General features: G+C 40.3%; 1 protein-coding gene and 2 long non-coding RNA genes across 3 annotated transcripts in view; 1 reads left to right on the forward strand and 2 right to left on the reverse strand.

Moving 5' to 3' along the window:
• LOC132460665 (histone-lysine N-methyltransferase PRDM9-like) overlaps positions 1 to 15,850 on the reverse strand; it is a 45,987-nt gene extending 30,137 nt beyond the window's left edge. The window contains 4 exon segments of the mRNA XM_060055494.1: positions 14,222 to 14,338; positions 14,868 to 14,985; positions 15,309 to 15,368; positions 15,616 to 15,850. Coding sequence (XP_059911477.1) covers positions 14,222 to 14,338; positions 14,868 to 14,928 — 178 coding nt within the window. The 5' untranslated portion in view covers positions 14,929 to 14,985; positions 15,309 to 15,368; positions 15,616 to 15,850.
• Positions 1,942 to 5,780, forward strand: LOC132460792 (uncharacterized). Its single transcript, XR_009526448.1, has 3 exons — positions 1,942 to 2,231; positions 2,560 to 4,451; positions 5,663 to 5,780. It is a non-coding gene; the product is annotated as an uncharacterized LOC132460792 (long non-coding RNA).
• Positions 15,851 to 17,007: 1,157 nt separating the features above from the next.
• On the reverse strand, positions 17,008 to 17,966 carry LOC132460767 (uncharacterized). Its single transcript, XR_009526421.1, has 2 exons — positions 17,343 to 17,966; positions 17,008 to 17,059 (listed from the first exon to the last, which is right to left on the reverse strand). It is a non-coding gene; the product is annotated as an uncharacterized LOC132460767 (long non-coding RNA).
• Between the last annotated feature and the right edge of the window lie 205 nt (positions 17,967 to 18,171).

An 18,171-nucleotide genomic window follows, 5' to 3' on the forward strand; every position in this document is an offset into this window, starting at 1 on the left:
CAAACATAAAACAGTCAGACACCATTACAACCTTCAAGTCACAACTCAAAACTCACCTGTTCAAACTCACACACAACGTCTAACTGATCACTGTTTTGATTGTTTGTTTGTTTTGTTTGGTCTTGTTTTTGTTTTATTTATTTATTTTTTATTCATTATGTTTATTTATTTTTTTATTTTTTTCCACAATGTCTTGTTTTTTAAACGATTTATGATGACTACATGCTCTGTAAGGTGACCTTTGGTGTTTTGGTAGGCGCCTCTAAATTAAATGTATTATTATTATTATTAAAAAGTAGTACCGTAATTTTCGGACTATAAGCCGCGCCTTTTCCCCATTTTTCGAGTCTGCGGCTTATATAACGGTGCAGCTAATCTATGGATTTTTACAGCTAACGGCCACTAGGGGACCTCCTAAATCTATGGATTTTACAGGTTACAGTTACAGTCCACCGACTTTAACTCTATGGGCTCTATGACCGGTCCGCGCCCCGCCACCAGTGGCGGGCTCCAGCAGGAAACGCTGGAGGCCGGAAAAGCCTCAGGTAGCGCACAAAAGTAAAAGTGGAACCTTGAGTGGAAGGCTACGAAAGACAGAACGAGAACAAGACAAATATTACGAAAGCGAGACAGTTTGTTGAACGGAAGTTTTCATGCACAAACCCTCATTATGGAAAACAAACGTAGAATTGCATATGATGCAGCTTTTAAATTAAAGGCAGTCAATCTGGCTGTAAAAGAAGGAAATAGAGCTGCTGCACGTGGCCTTGGCATCAATGAGTCAATGGTGAGACGTTGGAAACGCCAGCGGGAAGAACTGTCTCAATGCAAGAAGTCAAAAAAAGCTTTCAGAGATAATAAAAGCAGATGGCCCGAACTTGAAGACTTTCTTGAAGATTGGGTGAACACACAGAGAGCAGACGGCCGAGGTGTTTCCACCGTGCAGATCCGACTGAAGGCTAAAACAGTCGCCACCGAAATGAAAATTTAAAATTTCAGAGGTGGACCATCCTGGTGTTTCAGATTTCTGAGACGAAAGGGACTGTCCATCAGGGCGCGGACGACTGTGTGTCAGCAACTCCCTCCCGACTACAAGGAAAAAATAACAAACTTCGGCGAATTCACACAAAGAAAGATAGAGGAATATTCCATCGGACCGGACCAGATCATAAATATGGATGAAGTGCCTTTGACGTTTGACCTGCCTCTCACTAGGACTGTTAACAAGAAAGGTGAATCGTCCATCACGTTGAGAACCACTGGCCACGAGAGAACTAATTTCACTTGTGTTCTTGGCTGCACAGCATCTGGATTAAAGCTTCCGCCAATGGTGATTTTTAAGCGGATTACAATGCCGAAAGAAAAGATCCCGAACGGCATCTCCTATAAAGTCAACAAGAAAGGGTGGATGATGGAAAGCGTGATGAAGGAGTGGCTGAATGAGTGCTACGTCAAGCGCCCTGGAGGATTCTTTCGCCAAAAAAAAGCTTTGCTCGTTTTGGACAGCATGAGGGCCCATATAACGGATAATGTGAAAGCAGCCATCAAGAGCACAAACTCGATTCCAGCTGTGATTCCTGGGGGCACAACGAAGCATCTGCAGCCACTCGACATCAGTGTCAATCGTGCGTTCAAAGTGGCACTACGCGTTCAGTGGGAGGCGTGGATGACTAGCGGCGATAAATCATTCACCAAGACTGGTCGCATGCAAAAAGCAACTTTCGCTCAAGTTTGCGAGTGGGTCCTGATGGCGTGGAGGAGTGTCAAAACATCCACGATCATTAACGGGTTCCGAAAGGCTGGACTACTGCGTGATGAAGAGGAGGACGCCGCCACAGCTGAGGCCCTTCAGAGGCTGTTCGATTCTGACAGTGACGAAGATGAGTTTGTTGGTTTTGACAGCGACAACGAAGGAGAGAGGAGAGTGGCTGACGAAGCCACACAGCAAAATCTGCGGTGTTAAATAGTGTTAATATTTCAGTGTTAATTATTTCGAGCTGCTTAGTGTTGATTTTGGTGTTATTTTAACACTTGCAGTGCTAAAATAGCTCTGTGCGTGGTGTTGTTTAAGAGAGTTGATTGTATGCACTCTCAACGGAGTTAATCTCAGAGATAATTCCATATCCGGTTTTAAGGCGCTCTTTTTCTTGAAAACGGCCATTGCACTGCAGTCTTGGTAGAGAAAGGCAGCCCAGCTTCTGGAAGGGGAACGTAATATACTATTTGAAAAGGTAAGGACCAGATATATTTCATTATTTAGCAAGTTACTCTTTATATAAAAATTTGTGTTCGTAAATTATGTGCCGCAAATGTGTTGAAGTTGGTGGGGATATAATGCTAATTTTGCTTTGGCTACATTAGCTAACTAGCACAAATAAATGGGCGAATTTTTCGCAATTTCGTCAGTTAATGAACTGGCTCTTTTTATGTATTTATTTGCACTCGTTTTATTTAGTATTAAGTTCTAAGCAATAAGACCGATTCAGCAGGGCTAACCAAGCTGTAGCAATTTAGCTAGCCAGGCTGGGTAAATTATCTATGCTAATGTATTTTCAACAGAAGTGCAACACGTGGTGGGTTCTGGAGGGTGCTTGAAAAGTTTCTGTCGGGTAAGTAACTGCAAAGTTAGATCGATTAAATATGCATGTTATGGCTTGGCCGATTTTTAAATGAGTGGTTTAGTATATTTGCTTGTTGTAGTAGGCTAGTTAAAATGTGTTTCACTGATCTGCATCTGCAAATCATGATCTGCACTCATTCGTCAAACAAATTGACGTTGGCGCACATGGCTAATTAGCATTGGCGCACATGGCTAATTAGCATTGACGCACAGGACTGGCTGGCTCCGCAAGGCAAATAATGGAACATATTTATCTATCTATCTAGGGCTATCTGTCTATCTATCCGTCTATCAACGTGTGTGGTTTTCATGTGATGTACTTTCTATGTCCAGTCAGACTTGTATCCCTTGTTCTGTGTGGTCTTGTAGGCTACAGTCCTGTGTGAGCCGAATCACCTAAATGAATGCCCGACGATTTGTGTCGTTTGGTATTAATAAAGACTTGACTATCGATCTAGACTATTTATTTTAAAAATGATTCACCTCAGGCTCCGTGAATAGTGGGGAATAGAGGGATAAAAGACAAGAGATATATCCCTTGTCATTTATCCCTCGTCTTGTCGATTAGTTTGTGTATGTGACGATTTCAAAAACGTATTTTTGTTTAAAGCATGACTACACGCGATTGGTTGGTTAGATGGTGGTATGGAGAGCAAATGAAAATGATTCACGTAAGGGATAATGCCCGACGAGGTGTCCATTATCAGGAATTAATGGACGACGTGGAGGACGGTTGCCTCCGCGAAGGGCCTCCGCGAAGGGCATTATCCCGCTTATACCACGGTCACTTACCAACGGTGACCAAATTAAGATCATTAATTTATATTTTCATGCGTTTTACAATCTGAATATAAAGTTTTCCACAAAACATACATTTGTTTCCCTGGTTACGCCTGAGGGTCCGACTAATACCCGGAACCACCATTACACGCCCGTTGGGTTCTCATGCAACGGAAACGTTGTTCACTCCTCCAGTAATTAGGACGGACCATAGCAGCTAGCTGCATCCAATCAGAATCGAGTATTCCCGCAGACCGTGGTATAAGCTTAAATACGAACGTTCTAGATCGCAAATATTTTCTATAAATACTCCCGCTTATCATCACTTTGTATCAAAATCACTATGGATGTTGCACTCAATAACTATTGAACACAAAACAGAAAACACAGCTGCCATTATCACTGTCACTGACAGCGATATATCGTTTCACTTCTTATGACAAATGTACTTATTGCAAGTCGCTTTGGTTAAAAGCGTCTGCTAAATGGACATTTGTCAGCTGTCAATCCTCTATTAAACTGCATTGAAGTGATACGTTTGTTCCGTGCACTATTCATTTGCATTATTATTGCATTATTATGCGTGCATTATTCCTTTGCACAACGTATGTATTTTTTTTTTATATTTGAAAACGATATCGTCCCATTCAGAGCAAGGAAGATTAGTATGATAGGATCTCGGTTAGCAGGCATGCATCGCGCCTATTTTACAATAATCTCAAACGTTTCATTAACTCGCATACAGACCAACCAACCACGCTTGATGCCCAGGCCAGAACCTTTTTGTTGCGATCTCTGAAATGAAAGGAAACTTAGTGCTAAGTTAGATAACTAAAATATGCATGTAGTGTATTTTTTAGCTAATGGCCACATGACTTGCAATTTCTGTTTCTAACTCCTGGCAAAGGAATAATTAAAACTTTAACATTATCTCCACTGTTTTTTGTTTTTTTTAGATAAGGCATCATGTTGCTGAAGGTGAAATACCAGGGTACCAAGAAGTACATCAGATTGCAGTCAGGCTTCACCTATTTGGAATTCATCAATGAAGGTGAGTAACCATCTTGTGTAACAATATATTGCCGCTGTCACGTTAAAATTGTACCGGGGGCGAAAATTGTACCGGCCTACGTCATCGTTTGTTTACATCCTGACAACCTGCCCGGCAACAGACGACGTGATGCAGAAAACATGTTTCCAAACGACGAAATAACATAATACAGATAGCGGATCGCTATCTGTATTATGATAGATAGCGATAACACTTGTTTTTACTTGATATTTGTATTGTATTTAATTGTTTAATCGAAACAATAAAAAAAATTGCCCGCGAAACGGGCGATCGCGTCAAATGACGCGTCAAATCACGTAGGAAGGTTCTTGAACATTCTAGACTATGAAACCTGCTTAAAACACTCAGTTTACTAGCTAAATTCGATTAAACAATTCAATACAATACAAATATAAAGTAAAAACAAGTGTTATCTAGCGATCCGTTTGCTGTATTATGTCTCAAGAACCCTCCTACGTCATTTGACGCGATCGCCCGTTTTGCGGGCAAAACATTTGTCATTTTACGCGATCACCCGTTTCGCGGGCAAATTTTTTTATTGTTTCGATTAATCAATTAAATACAATACAAATATAAAGTAAAAACAAGTGTTATCGCTATCTATCATAATACAGATAGCGATCCGCTATCTGTATTATGTTATTTCGTTGTTTGGAAACATGTTTTCTGCATCGCGTCGTCTGTTGCCTGGCAGGTTGTCAGGATGTAAACAAACGATGACGTAGGCCGGTACAATTTTCGCCCCCGGTACAATTTTAACGTGACACCGCCTTTACAAAAAACCAACTATTAGGCAAGGCAAGGCAAGGCTGTATTTTTCTGTGTTGTTGGTATGAATAGTTTGTTGGACATGGATCATTAACCCTTATGACAGTTAATTGCATTATCAGTTTTAGCCTGCAGATGACAATATGCTTCTTGGTGCAAGCCTTATTTTTTTGACATTTGAAATAGAGGGAACCATTAAATATGGCTAATAGTGCAAACACTTTAACAACTGTTTTCAAATCCCCTTATTTTGCTCACAGGTACAGTCAAGGTTTAGAATGTGGTGTAGATTTGGCATAACTTAAATATATTAACAATTTAAAATTAGTGTCCGATATAAATTGCTTGATCAGTCATCAAAATATTTGCAGTTGAAAACCTGCTTCAGGTATTATCTGATGTGATGCTAATCTTTCCCATAGTCAAAAGCAAGTTTTGTCTTCCTGATGCGACTGACCTTCAAATCTTTGATGAAACCGACACAGCAGTGGATGAAGACATCCTTCTTGAACTGATAGAGTCCAATCCTGACTTATGCCTGACAGTCAATGGTTTTATTTGAAATCATAACCATATCAAAAATAATTTCTACTTCTGACTGTCATCCCCACAATAGCAGATTTCCTTGTTTTTTAAGTTTTCTCTCCTTTAGATCATTCATCACCATCTTCCCTCACGGATACCATGTCACCTTCTTCGAGTGATAATGACCTCTCCAGTCGAAGAGAACGGGGGATTCCCATAGACAGAAATGTATCCAACTTTGAAGTCATGAACAGAAGTACCACAGAGGCCTCAGGGTCAGAGGCAGCGAAAGAGGTACTTGAGCAATAGTTGTCACTTGCAAACATATACAGTGTCATTTCATTTGAGATTATCACCAATCAGTATTTTGACATTTAGAAAGGTGCATGAATTAGAATTGTTCATTTAGCGAGGAAAGTAAATCGGAACAGGCACATTTTGGCAGGTTATTGTTCAAATTATTTTATCACAGAAGACTGAAATGTACACTGATCTATTTCTCTTATGTGAAAAGATGGTAGAAAATGCCTTGCTAAGGAAACCTGGAGGTGAGGATGTCCTGGAAGAGTACAAGTCAGAAAATACGTTGACGCACAGCACCCGGAGACACCTTGTTAACATTCTGACTAGCCATATGACTGAAATGCATGGGTACGTGGTTCTTAAATACATTTTAACAAACTTTTCTGTTTAGAAATGGTTTATTAAGAAGGAATGTAATGAATTTTGAAATAACAGTTGTGTTGCTATAGTCATTAGTGGAGCATTTGGATTTTGATGTTGAATAGTTTTTTCTCTAAAGGAGGATTGTTCCACGTCAGCAAAAAGAGAAGTATGCCCTGGGAATCATTACACTGTTTCCCTCGCTAAAGGATCCTTTTTCTCCAAAGGGATATGTAAGTTTTAAAAAAAAAAAAAGGTTACTTTCTAATAAAGTTTTACAGACAAGAGCTTTTGGGTTTAGCTTACAGGATTGAATGCACTGTTAATTTATACTGATCTAAAAGATGCACGACATAGTACCACTGAGCAAAGTTTGCTACAAAGTTTGACTCGACCATGAAGATAGCCATGAAGACGAAAAATAACTTAAGATCAAGTAGTGATAGGCCTTTGTATTAGTGTTTGAATCATCTTCACAGGAGCACTTCTATGATGGGGTGAAAAACACAGGATTTTTATCATGGCGCCTGAGGACCATGTCCAGGAAGAACCGGGCGACGGGCAGTCCACAGGCAGCCACAGTGCCTCAACTACAAGGACCAAAGCGCCAAAGACCAGCTGCCACAGAGCAGCAGCAGCTTGATGGAGATGCTTGCAGGGAGGCTATTTCTTTTCTTGTTCACTCTCCTGATGAAGCAGGTGTGTTTGAGAAGATGAAGTTGACCTTACAACATCGCCAAGACCTAGTGCGTGATGCACAGAGATCTGCCGACGTCTTCAAAACATTTCCACGTTTTATAGATGTCAAAGGACTAGTGAGTTGTGAATTTTATTTAAAATCCAGTCTTTAAACTCTTGTCTTCAATTTGGTTGGGTTCCAATAGTTAATTATACTCTGACCATTAGCGTAATGTATTTACATTGGTGCATGATCAACAGCTGAATCAAGACTCCCTGCTGCTGTTTGGTGGTGAAACAGGTTATCAAAGAGGCCAAACAACTGACTCAGTCAAAAGAGCTGTGCCGACTTCTGAATGCTGCTGAGAAACCTACGGAGAATGATGACACTAGTAAGTGTGCAGTGTTGGTTTTCATTCCAAATAGCTAGTGCTCTTTACTTTGTGCCTTCCAAGTAGATACTGATGACTTGTTTTGTGTTGTATCTCCCCCCTGATAGGCTGGGACAGTGACATGGCTTCTCTGCTGCTGCTGCTCCTTCATCTCTTGCCACCCACAGCTGGACGGAAGAGGAGCAAAATCAGTGCCAGTGATGCAGTGGAAAAAATGGTTCACTTTCACAAGGTATGGATGTCTCATCTGTTCTTTCCCCAGCAACAAAAGAGAGAACTAATGTAGTTGACCAATATGAGTTTTTCAAAGGCTGATGCGTATCGCTTAGCGAGCAGGTAGGCCAAAGGCCCATATACAAAGCAGACTTTTGCATTTGATAAATGACATTTAATACACATCACCCCCATCCTGATGCAACTCCACTGGTTACCTGTTAAGTCCCGGATCAAGTTTAAAATCCTCCTACTCACCTACAAGTCCCTGCATGCTCTGGCCCCCCGTTACCTCTCTGACCTCCTCCATCCCTACACCCCCCTGCCATTACTTCATGGACTTTATGATTTAATATACAAGGCCTTCCTTGCCATTAACGCGCTTTAGATGGATTTTTCAGAATTAATTCATGAAATAGAAAAAATAAATGGAAAAAAAAATTTGATATTTGTCAAACACGATATTGAAAAGCAAACTATTGAATAACATCGTAAAAGGGGGAGCACTAACATTAAGGTGTTCAACTTATTCTGTTTTTCAGTCTTGCTGCAGCATTGATGAACACCTGCGTGGGAGAAAGGGTCAACAACCGTACATCCTTGCTGCTGGTCGCACAAAGAACAAGATTGACAACTTCTATATTGTCGTTGACAAACAGCTCATCCCCTGCCAAGCCACCAGCTCCTTAGGTGCTTTTGATGAACTGTTCAAATCACACTACGTGTTCAACCTGTCATACGAGGAGTCCCTGGTCCAGCTCTACACAATTGTGCAGACAACAGTCTACAACATCGATGTCACAACAACAGATGAGTCTCCAAGAATCCGTGAGTTGCGGGCAAAACTCCTGAACTAGGATTAAAACGTATAAAATTAAAAACGTATTAAAATGTATAAGTGTTTCATATGTGAAGCTGTACACCAGGCTGTCCAGTCCTTGGTAACCCATTTAAGAATTGATCACAGTTTCTATCCTAGCAGGAGGTTTAAGTTGGTTTGTGCACAAGATCGTTGTAGGCGTCAGTTTTTGTCATATTCCGGTTTCAAAAAACATTTAATGAGAGTTCATGAGGAGAATTTTTGTCAAAGTGGTGTTGCAGCAAACCCGGAGTCCTTTCAAGCTATCCATCACAGTGTCCAAAGTACTTCAGAAGTTGGTGAAACAGGTGTCCCACAGAGCTTAGAGGCTGGTTGTTTTGAGGACAATGTATCTGGTCTTAACAAAGAACATACTAAAAATATCAGTGCCTCAATTTTAGCTAAGTTGTGCCTCAAGTTCAAGTAAAAGACACTTTTGTTTACGTTCCAATTTTGAAAACTATCCAATTCATGTGCCGCAATTCGGATATTTGTAAATTGCTTGGGGAAACTTTTGTATCCAAAACTGACATATTTGAAGACTTTTGTGATGGTAGTTATTTTAAGACGCATGCATTGTTCTCTAAACATCCGACTTCTTTACAAATTCAGATGTACTATGATGACTTTGAAACTGCTAACCCACTGGGTTCAAAACGCGGTATTCACAAAATGGGTGCTATCTATTTTGTCCTTAGAAATCTGCCACCAAAGTTTAACTCTGCTGTGATGAACATCCATTTGGTCACACTGTTTCACACTGAAGATGTAAAAAAATATGGCTTTGATCCTATTCTTCAGCCTCTGATAAATGACATTAAAACACTGGAAAGTCACGGTCTTGACTTGCCCTTCTCCACTGAAAAAGTCCATGGCACTATATGTCAGATAACTGGGGACAACTTGGGAATGCATGCAATTTTAGGGTTTACAGAGTCTTTTAATGGACGTTATTACTGTCGTTTATGTTTGATGGAAAAAGGTGATGCCCAGAATGTTTACAGTGAGGACCACCCAAAGATAATCTTGCGTGGAGAGCTTTTTGAAATGCACTGCAATGAGTTGCAATCAGAACCACAGAAGTTATCAGTGTTTGGTTTAAAAAGGAATTAATCTCTTAATGGCCTACAGTTCTTTCATGTTAGCCACAATTTTTCTTTCGACATAATGCACGACATCCTAGAAGGGGTGGCTCAGTATGAGATAAAGTTACTTTTGGAATATCTCTCAGAAAATGTTCTGTCAAAGCCTGATCTGTTATCTAGAATTTATGCTTTTGACTATGGGTACTTGGAGCGAAAAAACCGTCCTACAAGGATTAATTTAGACAGTATTGGCAATAACATCGGCCTCAATTCCATTCAGACTCTTTGTCTTGTGAGGAACATCCCTTTACTTTTTGGTGACATTGTGCCAGAAGGAAACAAAAACTGGCTTTTGCTGTTGATTTTACTGCAGATTATCAACATCATATTTTCTCCTTCTGTTACACTAGGCATGACTGTACTTTTAAAACATCTAATAATAGAACATCATGAGTTGTTCAGCTGTATCCGCAGAAACCTGATCCCAAAACATCATTTCATGATACACTACCCAGCTTGCATAAGAAAAATAGGGCCTCTACTTCATATGTGGAGCATGAGATTTGAAGCAAAACACAAAGTATTCAAGAACACTCTTAAAAACTTCAAGAACATCACCAAATCTCTTGCCAAAAAACATCAAATGTCTATAGGATATCATTGGGAGACATCACCTTTAAACCATATGGAGTATGGACCTTTGAAACCATTTCATTTTGATGAGGATAGTGAAAGGTTTGCCCGACCCCTTCATGCTGTACTAAAAGACATCTTCTCGACTAATTGGGTTAGAATCAGTGGGACAGAGTACAGGACAGGACTAGTTGTTTGCAGAGGGATTGAACATGAAATGCCAGTGTTTTGCAGAATACAAAAGATCCTTTTAGTTGAAAATGTTATGTACTCCTAGTGACAAAACTTGTGGTTGATCAATTCAGTGAACATTTTCATGCCTACCAAGTATTTGAAAGTGATGACAAAGATGTTATAAAAGCAGACAGTCTTGAAATGTATAAGCCCTTTGCCTTACAAAATGCCTATGGTAGAGATGTGAGCCAATATATTGTGCCTTTGTTTTCATTTTAAATATGCATAGGTTGTGTACATATCCTATTCCTCACGTACTGGTTGTTCTGGTCAACTAACTTTTTTCATGTGCATAAAGTTGTGTGTCATTTTGTGAAATGTGTAAATATATTCATTTGGGCTGTCACGTTAAAATTGTACCGGGGGCGAAAATTGTACCGGCCTACGTCATCAGTTGTTTACATCTTGACAACCTGCCGACAACATTCGGCTCATGTTTCCAAAAGACGAAATAACATAATACAGATAACGGATCGCTAGATAACACTTGTTTTTACTTTATATTTGTATTGTATTTAATTGTTTAATCGAGGCGATCGCGTCAAATGACGTGGGAATGTACAAGAACCTTCCTATGTCATTTGACGCGATCGCCCGTTTCCCGGCAACAGACGATCGCGTCGTCTGTTGCTATTCGATTAAACAATTAAATACAATACAAATATAAAGTAAAAACAAGTGTTATCTAGCGATCCGTTATCTGTATTATGTTATTTCGTCTTTTGGAAACATGAGCCGAATGTTTTTTGCAACCTGCCCGGCAACAGACGATCGCGTCGTCTGTTGCCAGGCAGGTTGTCGAGATGTAAACAACTGATGACGTAGGCCGGTACAATTTTCGCCCCCGGTACAATTTTAACGTGACGGGGCCTATTTCCACCTTTCTCATATCCACACTGGAGTGGTTCATTAGAGAGAAGAGTGGAGGAGAGACATTATCTGTCAATGTGTTTGATGCCTGGATCTTGTGTGCAATATTGTTTGTGAGCTGCAATGTTGAATAAAAAACAAAAGAAATAGTTTGTTTTAAGGATTGATTATACTTTATACTGTAGCAATGTGGTTTTTCTTACAGTTGAATATAGAAGCATTTTAAACTTGGTGAAAATGATTAACTGAAAGTTAAAAACACCCTAGTGAGTAACACCATATAGTGTTAAAAACACACTTTAATGTGTAATAAATCAACACTCTTAGTGTTGGTAAGTAACACCATATAGTGTTAAAAACACACTTTAATGTGCAATAAATCAACACTCTTAGTGTTGGTAAGTAACACCATATAGTAGGGGTTTAACGGTACACAAAAGTCACGGTTCGGTACGTACCTCGGTTTTTAAGTCACGGTACGGTACGATACGGTACGGTTAGGGGAATAAAAAAAAAAAAAAAAAAGCAGCACTGAAAACACCAATAAACTTTGTTATGGCATTTCCGTTTCTGAATTCCCAGTGAGCTGGGTTTGTACAGCTCGCTTTTTTTTTTCACAGCAACGGTGATAGTAACACCTGGATGGCGCCTTTTCAAATGCGTGTGCATGTTAAAGTGCTGTAAGTAGACACAGGGAGCCCTATCCATAGCCGGACAGCCTGTCGGAGACCCTCTCCGTAGCTTACGTGCACATCCAATATTTTTAACTATGCGTCGAAACCATGGACCTATTGGTCGACGCAATCCGACATCCCGACTGAGAGCTGCTGATCTTATATCTTATGCACTGTATAAGATAGATCGGGCTGCCAATTGCATTGCGTATCCGACATCCCGACTGAGAGCTGCTGAAGGGATTACGGAGTCGGAGTAGCCGACTCGCCGAGCACAGCAGGACCGAAAAAAAATAAATAATAATAGTTTCACTTCTGACACCAATGTAGTGACCTCGCCGGTGACATAATGATGTCGAGTCATTAGTAGTTGAAGGTAGTTTTAATGAACCAAAACCAGGTCACTGAAACCCGTAACGACATAACCAACGGCAGAAAACCGACCCAAAACAAACCCCGGTTACCCCGGCAACCCCCAACACGGTCTCACTCGCGTGCAGGTCCCCACCCTCCTGTTCTTCCAAAGCCCTCCCCCAGCTGACCTAATGATTCGCCCCCACGCTGATTGACAAGAAGAACATTACAATACGTGCACATAGAACAACTGGCATAACGGACAACAAAATATAATGCAACACATAACACAAACTATTTAACTGTCCCAGGGTCGCTACATTACTTTGGCTAAACGGTCCGGGTGGAACTCCGACTTCAAGTTTTAAATTCCGTATTGCAAAACAAGCCTTTACATTCACCATATTAACGCTATGTACGCCACATTTACGAACCGCGGTACACCTCTGTAACCGCACCGAAGTGCCTGTACCGTGACGGTTCGGTACAAATACGTGTACCGTTACACCCCTACCATATAGTGTTACAAATACACTGTAAAGTGTTAAAAAACAACACTGTGAGTGTTAAAATATTAACACTTTCAAAAGTGTTACTTTAACTCCAACTTGGTGAGGATTATATAAACACCAAGAAAGTGTTAAATTTGACTCTATGAGAGTTAAATTAACACTAATGATTTTGCTGTGCACCGTGAGCCTGTTCGTTTCCGACACTGAAGATGAGGACTTTGGTGGTTTTAGTACGCAGGAAGAAGACGGAGATGAGGATTAATGACTTGACTTTTCTGGTTACAGCCGTGTTCTGGTAGGCTGATTACCGTATATTTTAAGCAGCCTCGTTGTTGCAACTTTAAGCTCACGCGCTTACTGTCGTGTTACAGGCACTTTATTTTGCACTTTTAAAAAAACACATTTAATTTAGCCATTGATATTGCCTCGTCAAGCGCTGTAAGCTTTGTTTTTTGTTATGTTATTATTACTGTAGGCTACAACGTAGATAAATGTTCAAAGATGTTCACATTTTTTCAAGGTTTTTCCAAAATAGCCAATGTTAATAAATGTTTGACGCTATTACGGTAACTAATTTTGCTGGGGAACCCCTATGCACTCCCTCAAGGACCATTGATTGAAAACCACTGCTGTGTAGATCACTGCCGGTATGTGCGCTGGGAGCACACCGTTTAAGTTTGAAAGTTGAAACGTTTGTGTGTCTGATACGTTATGTGATACAGTACTGTTTACACAGCACAGTACCGTATATGTTCTGTAGCTACTATTGCACTAAATGGTAACACTTGAATACGTTATGCAAATATGCAACTTGTTTGTTGAAATGTTAATAAATGGGAGCTTCCTCAAGCAGCCATCTCTTTCCCGACAATCCCCTCTGTGCACGAAACCTTGCATATTGTAATTAAATATTAAAACACCCGCGACTTATAGTATAGTGCGGCTTATCTATGTACACATCATTCAATTTAGCTGCTGAGGCTTATACTCAGGTGCGCCATATAGTGCGGAAAATACGGTATATAAACGACTCACTTCAACTAACTGACTAAAATGGGTAATATAACCTGCTAATTTACTATGAGGTAAAACCCCTTAAAAATGTTTATTACAGCTTTTCCTTTTTTCAGATGCAATAAAATCCCTTTAAATCAATAAAACCCCTTTTTGTTGCTATATCTTTGGTCAAATGATTAAGCAGTATATGCGGGCTAATGTATCTTCAGGGCTTTGAAAGGGATAATGTTTAATGTACCCCTTCCAGAAATGTCTTGTAAATGTCTTTGTACCGGTCGATCCAGAGGTCCAGAGCTGCTCCTCCTCAGAGTCTGTCTCTTCAGGTGAGCAGACTCTCACCTGGCCGGGCTTCTTTCTCCTCATGAAGGCTGGAGCCACAAAGGACAGGCCTGACACACACACACACACACACACACACACACACACACACACACACACACACACACACACACAGACACAGACAGACACACAGACACAAACATACACACACACACACACACACACACACACAAACAAAGACACACACACACACACACAAACATACAAACACACACACAAACATACAGACACAAACATACAAACTCACACGCACACAAACATACACAAAAACACACACAGAAAGAAACACAGACACACAGAAACACAGACACACACACACACATACAGACACACACACAAACACACACACACACAGACACACACACACACACACACACAGACACACACACACACACACAGACACATACGGATACAAACATACAAACACACACAGACACAAACATACACACACACACACACACACACACGCACACACACATAAAGACACAAAAGAAGCAGTGATGTGTACAGCAGCACCACCTGTGTCTGTATGTATAGCAATGTACTCAGTAAAATAGTATTTAAGTATGAGTGGTTTACCAAGAGACGACATAACCAAATGGTTTTCCTTGATCTGCAGGAATCTTTTTTTCTCTGCCATACAGAGGCGGTTCCATTTTGTTGTGGAAAAGTAGGCCCTGATATCCGTAAAGTCCTCCTTCACCACAAACAGACAACATAATGTCCAATACTGTTCATCTACAACCTTACCACTTCTTAGATAAACAACCTTAACTACAACCGTAACACATTCTAGGTAATACTGAATATATCAAAGTCAACAGTTGCTATAGAGCAGCCAATTAACTGTTGTAAATCCCACATATTTTGCATAAATAAAGTAATATCGTTCTCCTAAATTGCCATTCTCGCCATGGAGGGGTTTGATGAACACATTGGTCTTATCTGATCGTATTTAATGGTGTTTAACTCACCAATGTTGCATGAACAGATGTTTTAAGTATTGATATGGTGTCTCACCTCCTCCACTGAGTTATTAATCTGACTGGTAGGCCTACAGCTTGAGTCCAGATCAATCGTCTAACAATGAAACATAATTAGAACATCTGGGGTAAATATCGACGGCTAACATCCCTTTGCTAAGTTAATAAGAGTTACTTAACGTTGGTTAGTGAATTGGCGCTGACTAGTCAACACGATGATTGGAGGGATTCTGACCATAAATCACTTTCGTCGTCCACTTATGCTTCGTTATGTTAGCCATTAAATGATATAATAACCACACAAGTTTCAAATATAATACATTTCAGAGCATAATATGCCTTACCACATGCACTTGAATGGCACAAAAATGGAGATCCGAGATTCTATTGTTCAGTTGATTCGGCCCCAAACTGAGAAGAAGCGGGAAAACTTGGGCGAAGTCCCGCCCCTTCTGCCGTGTTCCAATACCCGTAGCCTACTGTCCGTACTTACTGGCCAAAATTTGAGTATGCAGTACGTTCCAATTCAGATCCGGCGAAAAGAAGTATACTTCAAGGACCCGGATGCCGTACTCAAAACGGGCTCTTCTGTTTGGCGCACATGGCTAATTTGCATACTTGCACAGGACTGTCGGCTACGCTTGTCAAAAAAATAGAACGTATTTGTGAATAAATGCTTTGAATTCTGAATAGGCCTACTGGACTTGAACAGTTGAACCTCTGAATTGATCTTGAAAGCCTATGTCCTAGAATAATACATTTGTATTCAGTTTTAGGCCATCTCACTAAAGGTCACTTAAATGTAGCCTATTTAAGCTCACCAAGTCCAATATTCAGAATTCAAAGCATTTATTCACAAATACGTTATATTTTTATTAGAGCTGTCAGTTAAACGCGTTATTAACGTCGTTAACGCAAACCAAATTTAACGGCGTTAAAAAAATTATCGCGCGATTAACGCCAAATTTTTTTTTGCCTCAAAACAAAGAAGCAGTAGCCTGACTGCTATGTTCAAATTACATTTGTTCAAAGCAGTCGTTTAATTGCACTATAGGCTATTTTTTTGTATCATCCTGTTTTGATCAGTATATGCCAATGTTGTTATCAATAGAAAATCATTTGCACAAGGCAAGCCGATACACTTCGGCTTGCCATCCATGTTGATAAGAGAATTAAAATGAGAAGAATTATGGGACAAAAAAAATCAAGGGATATTTAGCATAGAAAAATAATTTGCGATTAATCGCGATTAATCGTGAGTTAACTATGACATTAATGCGATTAGTCACGATTAAATATTTTAATCGCTTGACAGCTCTAATTTTTATACACAGGACTGACAAGCGGTCAGTCCTGTGTATGCAAATTAAAGTATGCAAATTAGCCATGTGCGCCAAACAGAAGATACGCAATGAACTGATTGTTGCGCATTGTTGTGGATATGTAGGCTGGTTAGTTGTGGTTGTTTGTGGTCTTAGTGAAACAGCCTTGCCTTGGAGTTGGAGTGATTGTGTGAATGTGCGAGAGAGAGCGCACCTGCCGTGGTGATGTTGGGCTTGTTGTGGGCTTATATATGTGATCAATGATGTATCTGTCTGATCGTATTAGCTGTAGATGGATGGTTAAATAATGTCACAAGATCGGTCATACTGCAGGCTCTCATTTGCAAATGCACTGATTGTGTGCCCGTCTCCGATATGCTATATAATTCCCTCAGTACAAACGACAGCAACGAGTTTCCTTTTTGTTTACTGGCAGGATTTATTTGGTTCATCCAGACCGTGAAAACTGTAATCAAAAAACATAATACACAAATACAATAATCACTAGTCAAAATAATAACAAGCCATACAGTAATATCCCAACATTGTCCTGGTAATGTCGTCACTTTCAATTAGGCTACTGTATACACAATACACTTTGGTTACATATAATACAACAAAACACAAAGACCAATCTAACTAAGCCCAACATGTGTTAGCCCTTAACGGTGTTAGCCCTTAGCTGTATAAAAACAATTTAATACAAACAAGAACAGAAAACACACACAAAAAACGTCAGCAAAACATACCTTAGTAGCTGCATTGCAAGAGGAAAGTTGTGTAGCTTGGCATTACTCTGTAGGATTGTTTATCTTGATGCTAAGAGCTATTTTGCAGATGCATCAGCACTGAAAAACATGTACTAAATCAGCGGACTTTTTTGATGAATGTTACGCTAAAGTATGTCCTGACGGAAACGGGCGATACAAAAACAAAGGTTCCGCCTTAGAGAACTTTGGTTCCTACCAAAATAAATAACTCAGAAATACCGCGCTGACTGACACAGAGGCAGTTACACTCCCACCAAAACATATCACATGTATATGATTTTCTTCAACTATTGAGAGACAACATACTGCGTAGAAAGGATAAACAAAAAAAACTAAACTTCAGTCCTTGGCTTCCCCAGAGAACGATCACCATGACTGCACCTGTAGTGAGACAGATAGAGAGAGAGAGGGGAGGAAAAGAAAGAGAGAGGTCGGAGTCTTCAGTCTGCTTCCATCAGCGTCACCGTCTTATGGATGGGCCTTTCCAGGTGGACAGGTTTGGAGATACGCTTTCCTTTCTCATCAAGGGTTGAGTCGCTGATGAGCAACTTGAGTCTTCGCACCTTCCCATCCTTTCCTGGGTGCACTTCGATAACCTTTGCCATCCTCCAAACTGCAGGCTTCACAGGACTTTGGCTGAAGCCCTTTAATTTCTTTCACATGGCGCTGGAGTCTGGCGATAGCTTTCACCATTTTGGACCAGTCTGAAAACTTGTGTAGGCGATCTAGCAGCGACTTGACTTCTTTCGCCTGGGTGTCGAGAACCTGGACCTTCTTAAGCTCAGGATCGTCATATGTGATCTCTCCC

This window comes from Gadus macrocephalus, chromosome 7 (assembly GCF_031168955.1).
Source record: "Gadus macrocephalus chromosome 7, ASM3116895v1".
Lineage (NCBI taxonomy): Eukaryota > Metazoa > Chordata > Actinopteri > Gadiformes > Gadidae > Gadus > Gadus macrocephalus.